The following is a 13,755-nucleotide window of genomic DNA, read 5'->3' as shown; positions in this document are numbered from 1 at the left end:
ATCCAAACCCTACATACAAACAGCTGAGTGTTCACTGCCTTGCTCCTATTTGAAGGAGTCAAACACATGCCTACGGCTGTCATTAACAGAGATGAACTGTTGGCATATTTGTTTTACATCAGTGTTATCAATGTGGCACACAGCAGCATTGTTCAATCTCACTTGTGACATTGTTGTTCTGAGCCATGTTTTCAATCTCCTCAATGCACTGAAACTTCTTTCAGCCTCAGCTGATGAGACTTTGATGACTAAAAGCAGCCTAACAAGGGTTTCAAATTGATCAAACAGGCCTCTCACTTCAACTGCCATTCCTCTCATATTAGCCACTTCAGCACTAGATTTGAAAGTGTTTTTGGACCGGAACATGGCTAGTTGGACTTTTAGATTCTCCCTGTTCAGTTCTGGGTACTGATCAACAATGTCATCCACTTCTCCAGTCAGGAGAGTTTCCTCCAGCTTCTGCAAGACATCTAGATCTGTTTGGCTGAACCTCTCCTTAAACTGACACCGTAATATGGCTAGGCAGGTTGTTAGCTATCATCCATCATGCTAGCTAGCTTGTGGTAGTTTCTACTAACCAGGAATAATAAGGAAAACAAGTATGAATACGTCTATGAAAGTACTAAACACATGGATAGTATGTAGGCTACTTACAGTCATCACTCGTCACTGACGCACGCAACGCGGTACTTAATTAAACTAACTGTAATGGTTAAACACAACTGTTACTAATATAAAATAGGATGGAGTCTTCACTTGCACGCTCGCCGGTAGGCGGAGCTTTGGCTCTTCTTGTACACAGCCCACAGCATTTCATACGTTAGCAAGAAATGGCAAAGCCAATCAGCGATTTTTTTAGGGGGTTAGGGAGGCGGTGTCACGCCAATTTTTATCCAGGCTGCAAAAATGGTCCGGGTGACGCAATGACATTCTAAAACAGCTGTTATACTAAAGTTTTGTTACAGCGTCCGTTGCTATGCCGACGCGGGACACCAATGCACTACACCAATGCAGCGGGACTCGTAGTAGAGAACGCGATCTGTTAACATTGACTAGACACTGACGGACAAAACAATGTTTATTGTCAATCAAAATAATTGCTAGGGACATTTCAGAGTCGCTTGATATTGGTAGGGACACGTCCCTACCGTCCCTACCCAATTCTACGCCCTTGCCAACAAGAATATTCCAGTAACTGTGCATAATTAGCCCAGTAGACTTTTTACCAAATGGTAGTATTTCCCTATTGATTATATTTAGGGCTGTCAGCGTTAACGTGTTAATCGCATGCGATTAATTTCAGATGTATAACGCGGTATTTTTTTTAATCGTGTGTTAATCACATGTTATTTTGTCCCTTCTACACACCCTTAGTTGGCTAATCAAGCGCCATGGATTGCTGCTGCATCCTGCTGGCTGTGTAGTTGTCTGTGTAATTCACATCGCGGTGATGGATAAAAACGACGACACCACTGGGATTTTGAATGGCTCGTTTCACTTTAAAAGACTCCCAGACGGCTCAGTTGACAAATCAAAAGTAATATGCATCTTGTGTCAAATGGAATTTCAATATCACCGAAGTACTTCGAGTTTGAGCTACCACCTACGATCCAAACATACAGGTGCTAACGTTAATCAGACTAGCGGGCAACCGTTTCGCCAAAGCCGGCAAAGCACTATTTTAGAAAGTGCGAATCGCCACAGACCTGTGGATGAAACTACATCTAAGAAGTGTTGTGTTCATTTGATTCCCAATCAAGACACTCTGGTAAGAATTGCTTTACATTGTTATTATGGAATTGTAAACATGCGATTAAAAACGCGATTAATTGCAATTAACTATTGAAATTCGGAGATTAATCGCGATTAAGAAAATTAATCGTTTGACAGCCCTATATATTATATCAGCATCACAGAGATGCTCTGTCTTTAATTTTATATTGATTTATCTCCCTACCCTTGCATGTGCCTTTACCCTTAGTAGATTTTTTTACTCTTTATTCTCCAATCTGCACCTGTATTCTTTGCTGCTGTAATGAGCCAATTTCCCCTCAGGGGTCAATAAAATTCATTTTTATCATATGTTATAATTTGATTATGATATATTTTATTGTTAATTCATTTTCCATACCCACTTATCTGAGTCACGGAGTGGGGTGGCTTAGGGCTGAAGCCTATCCCAGCATGCATTGGGAGGAAGGCAGGGAAGCAGCCATGTCCATCACAAAACTAACACATATAGACAGACAGACACACTCACATGTTCACCTGGGCAATTTGGTCTCCAATTTAGGACAATTTAGTCTCCAGTCCTCCTGACTTGCATGTCTTTGGATTGTGAGAGGAAACTGGAGCACCCAGAGGAAACCCACGAAAACAGGAGTGACGCAAGCTGTGAGGTGACAGTGCTAACCACTGAGCCACCATGCTGTTCGTATTAGATTATATTACGTCCATTATTTTTTCTTGTTATAGTTGAACTGAGTGGCCAGTTCGACATACTTGCCAACCATCAGAGTCCAGAAAAAGACCCTTCAAATAGCTTAACTAATCCTAAGACCAGCAATGGCTAATATCAAATCTGTCTGTCTGGAACAGCAATAACTTCAAAGATTGAAGCAAAAGGTGTTGAGCCTTAGTAATTCAAAAACTACTCTATTTTTATGATGATAAATTTCAATCATTTATTTTTAGATTTCAGACTTTTTAAATAGGCCTGCAGATACCCTGATAAGCATTTTTATGACACTCTTTAAAATAAGAACTATTACGTGCTTAGTGACATATTTGCATCAAGTTTCTCATTCAAAAACACTAGGCTACAACCTCATGCCAAATATGGCAAATACAGATGTGCAAGGATAGTCAAAAAACAAGCATCCAATAGTTTCTCTATCAATGTTACAAAATGAGTAACATCACTACGGAGCCCGGGAGTGGCCATTTGGAGAGAAAAAAAAGTTATATCGAGTCCACGATTTACTGAAACGTGCGCACGTTTTAGTTAATTTGTGCGCACGAGATACAATTCGTTCCCTCGATTTCGTTAAACTGTGTATTTTAGGAAAAAAATGCAACTTAAAAGGAACCTTTTAGGTATTGCAGATAGGCCTAGTAAGGATTTAGTATGTTAATATCCATTGTCTGTTTACACTGAATAGGCAAATCCCCCAAATATTGCAACATATTTAGCCACTTAACCTTCAGGCCATGTAAACACAATCAGGTGCTGCAACACACCCAGGACAGACTCTTTATAAGCTCGTGAAGAGCGCATGTATTATATATCGAGAGCACGATAGCTCTATTTCGAGGGCACGTTTTGGCAATTCGTAAAAAGAAAACAAGAGCTCGAATTGCATATCGTGCGCACGTTACAGTAAATCGTGGCCACGACAAATTATTTTTCTCCTGATGGCCACTCCCGGGCTCCGTACGTCACAGTTGCTAACACCTTAGAATTAGTTATAGCATAGTTATAGCAATCTTGCTAGCTAGCTAGGCTAATGTTAGGTAACGCTAGATAGGCCTAAACACTCATGTGAGAATCCCAGTCCTGATGTCGTCTGGCTCTGTCAAGCTATCAGGAGGGAGTCATTCCTATGTTCCCAGGGTCCTATGTTCCCAGGGTCCTAGGCATGTGGTTCCCAGGCAGAGGAGGTGGTTGGGTTGAGGCATGGGGTCACTGAGGTTAGGGTTAGAGCAAGCTTACGGTCAAGGCTGTCAGAAGCCACGGTTGTGGATGGAGCCAGGCATGGAGTTGTGGCTGGGTGGAACTTAGGACCCTGGGAACAAAGATACGCTCCCATCAGGAGCATTTCACTAAAGCTAATATAAGCTAAGACACGACCAGACGTTACAAAGGGAAGTAATAACTCCAGTGTGAACTATCTGCTGTGACACCAACCGTTCACTGAATACAGCACAATATGCTGCAAGTGAAACAACAGCAGTTAGCAACTGAGTGGAGTCTCATTTCAGTTTTATTCTACAGTAAACATGGTAAATACACAGTGATGAAAGCAAGTGCATTGTAAATCTTGGGCATTTTGTTGATAAAATATATTTTTTCTTCTGTTGAAAGACTAATTACATGGAAACAGATAAAAACATTAAAACAATCCTCTTCAATTCCTCTAATCTGTGTGCAGTGAATTCAGTTCAGTGTTTTGGATTTACTTTCAAGTTTCTTTGAAAAACTGTTGAACCCTGGGAGAAGAGCAGGTCATGTGGTCAGGATTTTGTTCCATCTGGAAAGATTATTGTGATTATGGGTTCATAGACAGTGGTCAGAACATTCTCAGCAGACTTGAGGCTTTTTAATGTGGACAAGAAGACCATGAGGCGATCTGTCCGTCCATCTACCTGAGTAAGAGTGGACAAGTAGGGAAAATAACCTTGCTCACATGTCGCTTTAGGGAAATCTATCAACTTTCTTCTACATTGGCCTAAGATGTATTCAGTCTTCATCGGTGCCATAACTGGGTATAAGGTGAAGGACTGTTGAGGAAGAAATGGAAAGGTTCCTATACTAAGCAACATTCCTATATGCTTTATAATATGTAACCTTTGACCCATATTTGCACTTTAAGTGCCTAAAACTCAAGAATACTGAATCTGCTTCATCATTATAAGATTCAAGTCTAAAGTAACATCTTGTGTGTTTCTCACTGAACTGAGTCTGGAATGTGCAAATGCCCAAATCTCATAGAAACACTGACAAAATAATAACTTGTTGTCTTTAGAAGAAGCTGCTCACCTCTTCATCTCCTACAACTATAATTATCATTGGTTGTTCAGTCTTGGTCACATGACCTTATACTTTATGACCAATAGCTTTATTATATTCTCTCTGTATTAACATACTCATGAATATTCAACACTATAAAACTCTGTGTAATCATCCAGATTTTGAGTTCCCTTGCTCCCAACCTGCAGATTGAATAAGTTTGACTTTTCTTCCACAGGACCCAGCAGCTACCAACCTAAACCTCATTAACAGCTGCTGCTAATTAATTCACACACTCACCTGATGCATGGCACAGAGAGAGTTATGGCCAAAACTCAACATGTCAAACCCTGTCAGAGGGTTGTATTATAAATTATCTTGATCTATTCACATTACTGATACATTTCTTTCTGCTCCATCAGTCAAAGCAAATGAAAGTTAAAGTAAAGAAGATTCACACTTTAAAAAACACATTTCACATTTCCTTCAGAATATGTCCGGATGTTTCAAATATATAAAAATGGCCGAAAAAGTATTTGTACATGCAGATGACATTCATTCTTAATGTATGGAGAGAACAAAATATATTTTTGGATATAATTAAAGATATGTTATTAACAGGAAAATTTATTTTCTTGTCATTTTTCAAAATTAATCTCATGTAGGCATGTGTAAACTATATACTTTATGGCCAATTTTTGTATGTTCTGAAAAATATCTGAACATATTCTGAAGTATATGTAAATTGTATTTCTTGTATTTGTCCAATATTAGTGAACCAGTCAGTGTGATTTTATTGGTGATCATTTGCGGTATCAAGTAAAAACGTCTCACTGTGTGACTGTATTGTGATTCTGAATGTTTCAGCCTTCATCCATCAGACAGACGTGTATTCACATTAGAAATCCGTTCCTTCTCCTGTGCAGTTAAAGTCCAACCTGTCTGCTGTGTGTTTCCTCAGTTTCTCAGTGTACAGAGTGTGTGTTGAGCTGTGACATGGAGCTGAGCAGCAGCTTCTAACTCCAGACTGTAGGAGCCATGAGGCTGTTTGACTCCCAGGAGTCTGAGCAGCAGACACACTCAGTGATGGAAAACACTTTATTCAGCTCACTTCAGGTTTAGTTTAGTGAAGTTTATTTGCACATTCAGAACAACAAATACAGAAGAAACAAGAGAATACATTTCCAGATTGTGTAGGTGAGAAAAAATAAACTTCAAAGGATTTATAAAAGCATTATAAAGGCAAAAAAACAAAACAAAACAAACAAACTCAATGACAAAAAGTTGAACCGATGAACAAATACAGGACATTTAATTTGTGAGAATTTTTTTTGTAAAAAAAAAATCAATGCATTGTTACATCATGTCATTATTCAACCTTATTCAACCTTTTGTATTTCTCTGATGTCAACAGTTCTAATATATTTTGCTTATATTTAAGATATACTGTAATATTTATGAATTAGATGTTAGGGGGAAAACATTTTATTTAACTTGGCCCTTCATTGTTTTCTCTACATCCTGTAACATTTCAACATCATGTTTCTTTTAGTCAAAAGGAAACAAAGATCATTTTAAATGCAACAAGCAGATCTTCCAGGCTTCACTAACCTGCTGTCTGTTCACACTGACAGACTGATAGAACTTTACAGCAACATATTGAGGCAAAGAAGAGGCCGAACGTTAAAGTTTAAACGATGACATACATGACAATTTAACCATTTTTGAAAATATCAGCACAGTCAGCAAGCGGTTTAGCTGCTGGCCTGAATCACTAGATTCATATCATTAAAATGAACACTTGTTAATTTATGCATCACATTTAAGCAGTTTAGTTTAGTTGCAGTGATAAAACATTGAAGCGATGTGATAAAAACTATTAAAAAAGTATTTAAAGTAAATAACTATAAAAAAAAGAGAAACATTAAAAATGTTTGTAGATTAAATAAAAAAATATTTCATGACTCATAATTAACTCATAATGAAATGGAAGAAACAAACAAGGTATCCTTAAATCATTTATGTCTTTCTTCATTATTTTTGTATTTTCTGATGTGAAAAGTATATTTACTTAAAAACAAATGTGTGTGTGTGTGTGTGTGTGTGTGTGTGTGTGGTGGTTTGGGGGTGTGGGATGCAGAGTGGTAGAGTTGATAAAACCTTAAAACATTTCACCTGAAACAATGTCAGTTATACTGATCAAGGCCTGAACATTGATGATGTTAAATGTTACAGTGTTAACATCATAATGAACTGCAGTACTGAGGAGTCAGGCAGCATGATCAGGCGATGGTGCATTTGTCTTTCTGCTTCAAGTGTTTCATTTCTTGTTCATATTTTTTCTGCAAGTCCTTCATTTCTTCTTTAAGATTTTTTTCTTTGTGGGTTGAGAGATTGTGTAAGAGTTCATACTCTCTGTCGTGCTCCTCTTGTTTTTGCATTTGTTTCTCATACTGTCTCCTCAGATCCTTAATTTCCTCATCATACTTTTCCATCAGAGCATCAAAGTCCTTGGTGTATCTCTCTCTGAAATCATTTAATTCTTCAGCTTTCTTTCTGGCCTCCTCTTCATATTTATTCTTCATTTTCTCAAGATTTTTCTTATAGTCTTCCTCTAATTCTTTTCGCTCCTTTTCTTCCTGTTCTATTCTGATTCGATCCTCTTCTTTTTTTTTGTTTTCATCTTTTTCTCTTTCCTGCTCGTACTCTTCTTGGAGCTTTTTAAATCTTGTTTGCTCCTCCTCTCTTCTCTGTTCATCTTCCCGATATCTTTTTTCCCACCATTCTTTTCGTTCTTTCTCCCAAGCCTCTCGTTCTTTTCTCATGTCTTCTCTACTCTGCTCCAGCTTTCTGTCAACGTTTTCCTTTGATTCTGATTTTATTTTTTTCTCCAAGGCTTCAAATTTTTGTTCCCATTCCTGTTGTTTACTTTTCTCCTGTATTTTCCTTTTCCTGTCTTCTTCTTCTCTCATTTCCTGTTCTTTCTGTCTCTCCTCACGCTCCTTGTTAATGTGTTCCTCCTTTTCCTTCAGTTGTTTGGCTCTCAGATTTCTCTCTCGTTCAATTTCTGATCTCTGTTCTTTCATTTTTCTTCTCATCACTTGCATTTCTTCTTCATGTTTTCTTTCAAGCTCCTCCTTCTCTCTCTGCATCTCTTCTTCCTTCTCCTTCAAAATCTTCTCCATTTCTTTTTGTATGGCTGCATCTGCCTCTTGGAACATCTCAGTTGTGTAGCAGCCGCCACCATTTTTCTTCACCATTGCCTCAATCTTGGTCAACAACTCACTGACTTGTGTGCGGTTTGTCTGATCCTTGTTATTGAAGACATGGTATCTCCCTCCACAGTCATGTATCAGTTTTTTGACAAAGTCATCACAGTCTTCTTCAATGTAACTCTCAAATGATTGATTTTCCACGTCATCTCCTCTAGTGAATGTAACAATGATGAAACCTCCTGAAGTCTTGCCAAAAGATTTCTTGATGAGTTTCACAGTGTCTTTTTCCTCCTGTGTAAAGCGACCAATCTGCAGCACCAGTAAGAACACATGAGGTCCAGGAGCCAACATGCTGATGCATTTCAGAAGCTCCTGTTCAACCTCATCGTTGGAGAGAGTTGTGTCGAACAAGCCGGGGGTGTCGACCACAACGACAGGCCTGCCATCAATCTCTCCAGATGCTTTCTGGCAAAACTTGGTCACAGACTTCTGGCTGGATTTGGAATTAAAATGCTTTTTGCCCAAGATGGTATTTCCAGTGGCACTCTTCCCACTGCCAGTCTTCCCTATCAGCACCATCCTGAGACACTCTGTGCTCTGATTTTCATCATCACCTGCCTTCTCACTCTTCTTTTTCAGATCCTGCAGTTCCGACTTAAGTCTTGTATTAGTGCTCTCCTGCTCTATAACCTTATCCATCTGTGCCTTGGTAAACATCTCCATTGTGAAGCATCTGGATCCTGCAGCTTTCATGTTTTCCACAGTCTCCAACACCTCAGGGACCTGCTGCTTGTCCTTAATGTTGAGGACAACAAATCGGCCTCCACAGCGCTGACAGAGCTCCTTGATATCCTTGTTTTCCTTTAGAAAGTTAACAACAGCTGGAGCGGTAGGATCTGACTCCACAGGGAACAGAATCATGGTAAAGTCATTGACTTGAGAGCTGAAAGTGTTCTGGATGGTCACTAACTCTCCCTTGTCTTCATCAGTGAGGGGACCCACAGGTATGACCAGGACGAAGGCATGGACGCCCTCAGGATCACAGAGGGAGAGACAGCAGAGTGAGTCCTTCATCACTGCATCCTGAGGTTTTCCAGACAAGGCAGGAAGCTCCACCAGGGAAACCCAACGTCTGCACACCTCTCCCTGATGTTTCACACATACTGATGAGTTGGCAGGTGGACCAAACTTTCTTTCTCCCAGAATGGCGTTGGCTGCTGAAGTCTTCCCTGCTCCACTTCTCCCACATAACACCAGGTTCAGAGTGGGGTGGGAACATTCAGACACTGTCATGGGATCAGCCCCTTCAGTACAGGTGAGATATCCTCCCCTGTTATCACTCAGCATATTCTCTATCTTTCCCATCAATTCTTGAAGGTCATTTTTAGGAAGATCTTTTTTATCAAGGTTGATTCTGTGCTGCCTTTGTCTGCAATCTCTGATGACTTGACTCACTGGGGAATTCTCTCCCTCCTCATTATGTGTTATGATGACCATTGAGTATTTAAAGGCTTCTTCACCAAACAAACTCAGGATGAACTTCAGTGTGAGTCTGTTCTCCTCTGTGAATTCAGAAGGCTTCACTAACAGCAACAGTACATTTGGTCCAGGGCAGCAGAGAGTCATGCAGTTCCTCATCTCTTGTCTCACTGTTTCCAAAGGTAGACTGAAGGTATCTGGGGTTTTCACTACTGTTAAAGACTTTCCCTTCCACTCTCCACAGGCAGTCACACAGTGTGTTTCCTTGGTTGGGAAGTATTTCTGAGAAAAAGCTTTTTTCCCTATGATGAAGTTACCAAGTGTTATCTTTTTGTCCTGACTTTTTCCCAACAGCACAATCCTGAGTCCAGATGCTGTAAAGTAAAAATAAAAACATAAAAAATTAATTTAGAAGATTGCAATGGGCCCACTCTGACCACCCTCTATCCATTTATCACATTCATTCATATTAGTAAAGAGTGTTTGGGACATTGATCAGAAATTCCTTCTTTTTGTGTCAAAATGAATAGGCCCAGTACAGTTAAATATGTGAAAGTTGATTCTGTGTGGTACAAACTCTTAAATTAACACACCACTAAGTTGGCTACACTTGGCTAATGATGGATCCTTTTCAGTCAGCTGATTGTCATCAAGATCATGGTTGTTGAAAAACGTTCACGTCTTGTTTTAGTGTCACGTTTTGCAGTTTCTAGCAAGGTTCAGTGCCATACTACATATATGAACATGGAATGACATCTGGCACTGGATAGATGAACTAATATTTCACCACATTACTAGTGATTGAGAATCTGTTTACAGCTGCACTGCAACTACACGCATTTATTTTTGACTTGAATCTAATTTAAAGGAGGCAGCGTTTAACCAATATTTTGACACCATGTTACAGATATCTAACTGATAATAAAAACGTATGATTTACTTACACTGGTAGGAAGGGTTATTTTCCATGATATATTTCAGTAATAGCTTAAATGATAATAGCCAGTACATCACCATAGAGTCATTTGTGTTAATTAACAAAGTTCTCATCACAGTCAAAATGTTTTCCTGCACTTACCAACAGCGCTAGCAGGATCCAAGTTAACATGCACTCCATTGTTTTCCTTCACAATTTGTCCCAGGCATGTTAACAGTTCTGGGAGTTCAAGGTGCTTCTGCTTCAAGTACCTGTTTCTACATTTTCTGATCATGTCTTGTAAGGCTGGACAGTGCATATAGTTTTCCAGGACACCTGATCTCTTCTCTCTGGGTGTTGATATCAATACCAGTGAATGATCAAATGAGCGCTCACTGAAGGTTTCCAGGATTTTGTGTAACCTCAGTTTCTGTTCCTCAGTGAAGTCTTCAGGCTGTAGAACCAGCAGGAATACATGAGGTCCAGGAGCAGAGAGTCTCACACAGGTTTCTACATGCTTTGTCAGTTTGTCTTGGGAGATGTTGGGAAGCAGCAGATCTGGAGTGTTGATGACCACTAATTTTGTCTTCTGCAACAGTCCACTGACTCTCAGGCAGCGGCGAGGTACTGTTTGAGTGACGAATGCAGTCTTTCCCAGTATGAGGTTCCCTACTGCGCTCCTCTCAGACCAGCTGTTCCCCAGCAGCACAACCCTCAGCTCAGACACTGAAATTAAAACAAAAATGAAAACACTGAATTATAAAAGGCAACCAAGAGGACACTTAGCCTAAGGCACAATAAACCCAACAAGATTTTAACCTAAGAATCCGAGAGGAGGAACACTGCCATGGCTTCAATCTAGTATGGAGAGGGTTCTTTGGAAATGGGGTGTCAGGATTAACAACATGAAGAAATGGAAAAAAGCAGATCCAAGGCATTCTTCTCAACCTGGTGCCAAAAAAACATGGTCCAGGTTTTTAATGTTTATGTCATGCATTAGCCATTATAATAAAGGCTTTTTAACTTTTTTTTATGAGAAGAGTGCCTTGGATCTGCTTTTTTCCATTTCTGATTGACTGATGACCAGGAAGGGAATCCAAAGCCAGTTTTTTTGTAGAGGCGGACTTCTTGGTAGCTCACCTTTGATCTTGATCTTTAAATGAAAGAAAATGTGAACTTGTGATGACGACGTTATTTGTAGAGTTCCTACCACATACGTTAGGGGCTTAATTACTTTATTAAATATTATAGTTTGTGCAAACCTGAATTTTGGAAACTTCAAGAAACACCAAAACAGTTCAGATTCAGTTCAGTTTAACTCACTGAGAGGCGGCAGGTATTCATAGCTGCTGCTGCGCTTCAGGGGTTTCACATCCTCTCCCGCTGTAAAAATGCAGAAAAATACAATTTCAGACAAAATTCCTTTAGACTGGCAAGTTTCTCATATAATTAACCTGCTTATGAAAATAATTATGTAATTTAAAATGCTTGTTGTTGTCCCCCATTTGCTGCACCTCCCACTATTATCTAACAATCTATCCTTTGGTCTTCAGAATATTTCCACCATTTTGTATCCAGATCATATTGTATCAGTCACAACAAGTAATAGTACATGATGCTTCTGAGATCAGGATAAAACAGAAGACCAAAACAGTCAGCTAAGGGTGGTGGAAAGTTACATGGCAGCAAAAACGCTCCACCTTGTGTTGTGGATCCAGTGAAATTTAATGTTTTGTCTCCACCAAGTGGAATTCTAAAGGCTTTACACACTGGAATGACAAGACAAGCTGGAATGGTGGAAAAATTAAGATAAGAGAAACTTTATTGAGAAACTGGGTCACCGCAGCAATAAAGTATAGAGCTGTAAGTTAGTGAACAAAAGTTAAAGATTTACAGATGTGCAAGATAATGATCAGTGTATTAATTTTTATTATACTTTGTTGGTATGATTTCAAAGCTAGGAATATTTAATAAAAAAAAAATTAGCTTAACAGAAATGAGTATTCTATCAAGTTGTATGGAGGAAATAGAACAAAATAATTCTGAACAAATTTACAGTTAGTGCATATTTCTGATTTAAAGTCAGACTGGACTCACCAGATGCTGCCATGATGTCTCTCTACTGGAAACCAGAGAGAAATTCAACTGGAGGAGAACATCTGTTGGTTTTTAAGAACCTTGAAATACAAGAAGGGGGGGGAAAAATGAAAATATAAACGTCCCTCTCTGACTCTCTCTCTCTCTCTCTCTCTCTCTCTCTCTCTCTCTCTCTCTCTCTCTCTCTCTCTCACTCACACACACACACACACCCACCCACAGTGTTAATCCATATCAATGTCAAGGGGGTGTATCATGATTTTGTGAGTTTGCAATACACCCCAACACTGCCAAAAGTCTCTTGTGCAGGCAGTGAATCTCACTTGTTGCTGCTCTGTGACCTCTGACCTCTGAGGAGGTTTACTGTGTGTAGACCGGGGAGCTTTGTGTCATCAACTGTTCTATAGTATTAGAAATTATTGTTGTGAAGGTATGATGTAAAATTCAAATAAGGTTAGATTGTAGTTAGGGGTTTTGAAAAATATGGATGTAGATCTTGGACAAAAGCTGTCAAATAATTGCATTTTTTGATTATTTTGCAGCACAATAAAAATGCAAAAACTCAGGATGGGCAAAAACTTTTGAAATACATCTATTTTTTCAAACCTTTATTTATAACTGTATGCATGCTCTTTTCCAGCTCCACTCTGCTTCATATTCACACAGTTACACACCTTCACTCTGGTATCTGCCCAGTATAACCACAGTCTGATACTGGTGAACACTGAGCAGCTCTACTGGAGAGGGGAGAGAGTTTCTCATTCACCTTCCCCACCTAGATTTTAACATGTTGCTTATTTAACCTCTGGCTACTGCTGCCCACCATATGTGTGTGTGTGTGTGTGTGTGTGTGTACATGTATAACCATGGGTGTGAAGCTGGGTGCTGCTGAAAAGAGCATACATTCTTAACAAACCTTCCCTGAAGAAAAAAGTTACTATATAACATCTATTATTATTAGCAGCAGCATTAGTCTTAGTAGTAAAAATAGTACTAGTAGTAGTAGTAGTAATTGCTGTAATGTTTATAATGTCAAGTGAGGGTTATACTTCCTCATTCACCTTCTGTCTGGACTTTAGACTCTGGATCAGAGCTTTATCTGCTGATCTAAGACAGATAAAGGCATGAATAACGTTCTCTATGTCAATAAAGATTAGAAACAACCTTATTTTAGAAAGATTTCTCAAATGGTAAACTGAACAAATCTTTGGCCTTGATTCTTATAATTAAGATCAAAATATAATTAATCAGATTTCAGTCAGCCTGTTTGATAGTTGTTATTTCCTCTTCAATTAGCTGAACATGCCGCACGTCTCTGA

The 13,755-nt window shown here is 39.2% G+C and overlaps 2 protein-coding genes across 2 annotated transcripts; both read right to left on the bottom strand.

Annotated features, from left to right (window-relative positions):
* Window positions 1-6,116: 6,116 nt before the first annotated feature.
* Window positions 6,117-9,595, bottom strand: LOC144539628 (GTPase IMAP family member 8-like). The gene has a single exon (XM_078285355.1). It carries the CDS (start codon window positions 9,580-9,582, stop codon window positions 7,012-7,014), a length of 2,571 nt encoding a protein of 856 aa, XP_078141481.1. The 5' UTR covers window positions 9,583-9,595; the 3' UTR covers window positions 6,117-7,011.
* An 883-nt stretch (window positions 9,596-10,478) lies between these two features.
* LOC139927951 (GTPase IMAP family member 2-like) lies at window positions 10,479-12,449 on the bottom strand. Its single transcript, XM_078285394.1, has 3 exons — window positions 12,437-12,449; window positions 11,663-11,761; window positions 10,479-11,065 (listed from the first exon to the last, which is right to left on the bottom strand). Exons 1-3 carry the CDS (start codon window positions 12,447-12,449, stop codon window positions 10,479-10,481), a joined length of 699 nt encoding a protein of 232 aa, XP_078141520.1.
* Between the last annotated feature and the right edge of the window lie 1,306 nt (window positions 12,450-13,755).

This window comes from Centroberyx gerrardi, chromosome 8 (genome assembly GCF_048128805.1).
Source record: "Centroberyx gerrardi isolate f3 chromosome 8, fCenGer3.hap1.cur.20231027, whole genome shotgun sequence".
Taxonomy (NCBI): Eukaryota; Metazoa; Chordata; class Actinopteri; order Beryciformes; family Berycidae; genus Centroberyx; species Centroberyx gerrardi.
This window is presented reverse-complemented; position numbering and strand designations above follow the sequence as displayed.

Coding starts and splice junctions, on each gene's coding strand:
- LOC144539628 (XM_078285355.1), bottom strand. CDS start 9,582: ATGAGGAACTGCATGACTCTCTGCTGCCCTGGACCAAATGTACTGTTG.
- LOC139927951 (XM_078285394.1), bottom strand. Junction 11,066..11,662: donor TGAATACCTGCCGCCTCTCA/GTGAGTTAAACT, acceptor TTTTAATTTCAG/TGTCTGAGCTGAGGGTTGTG.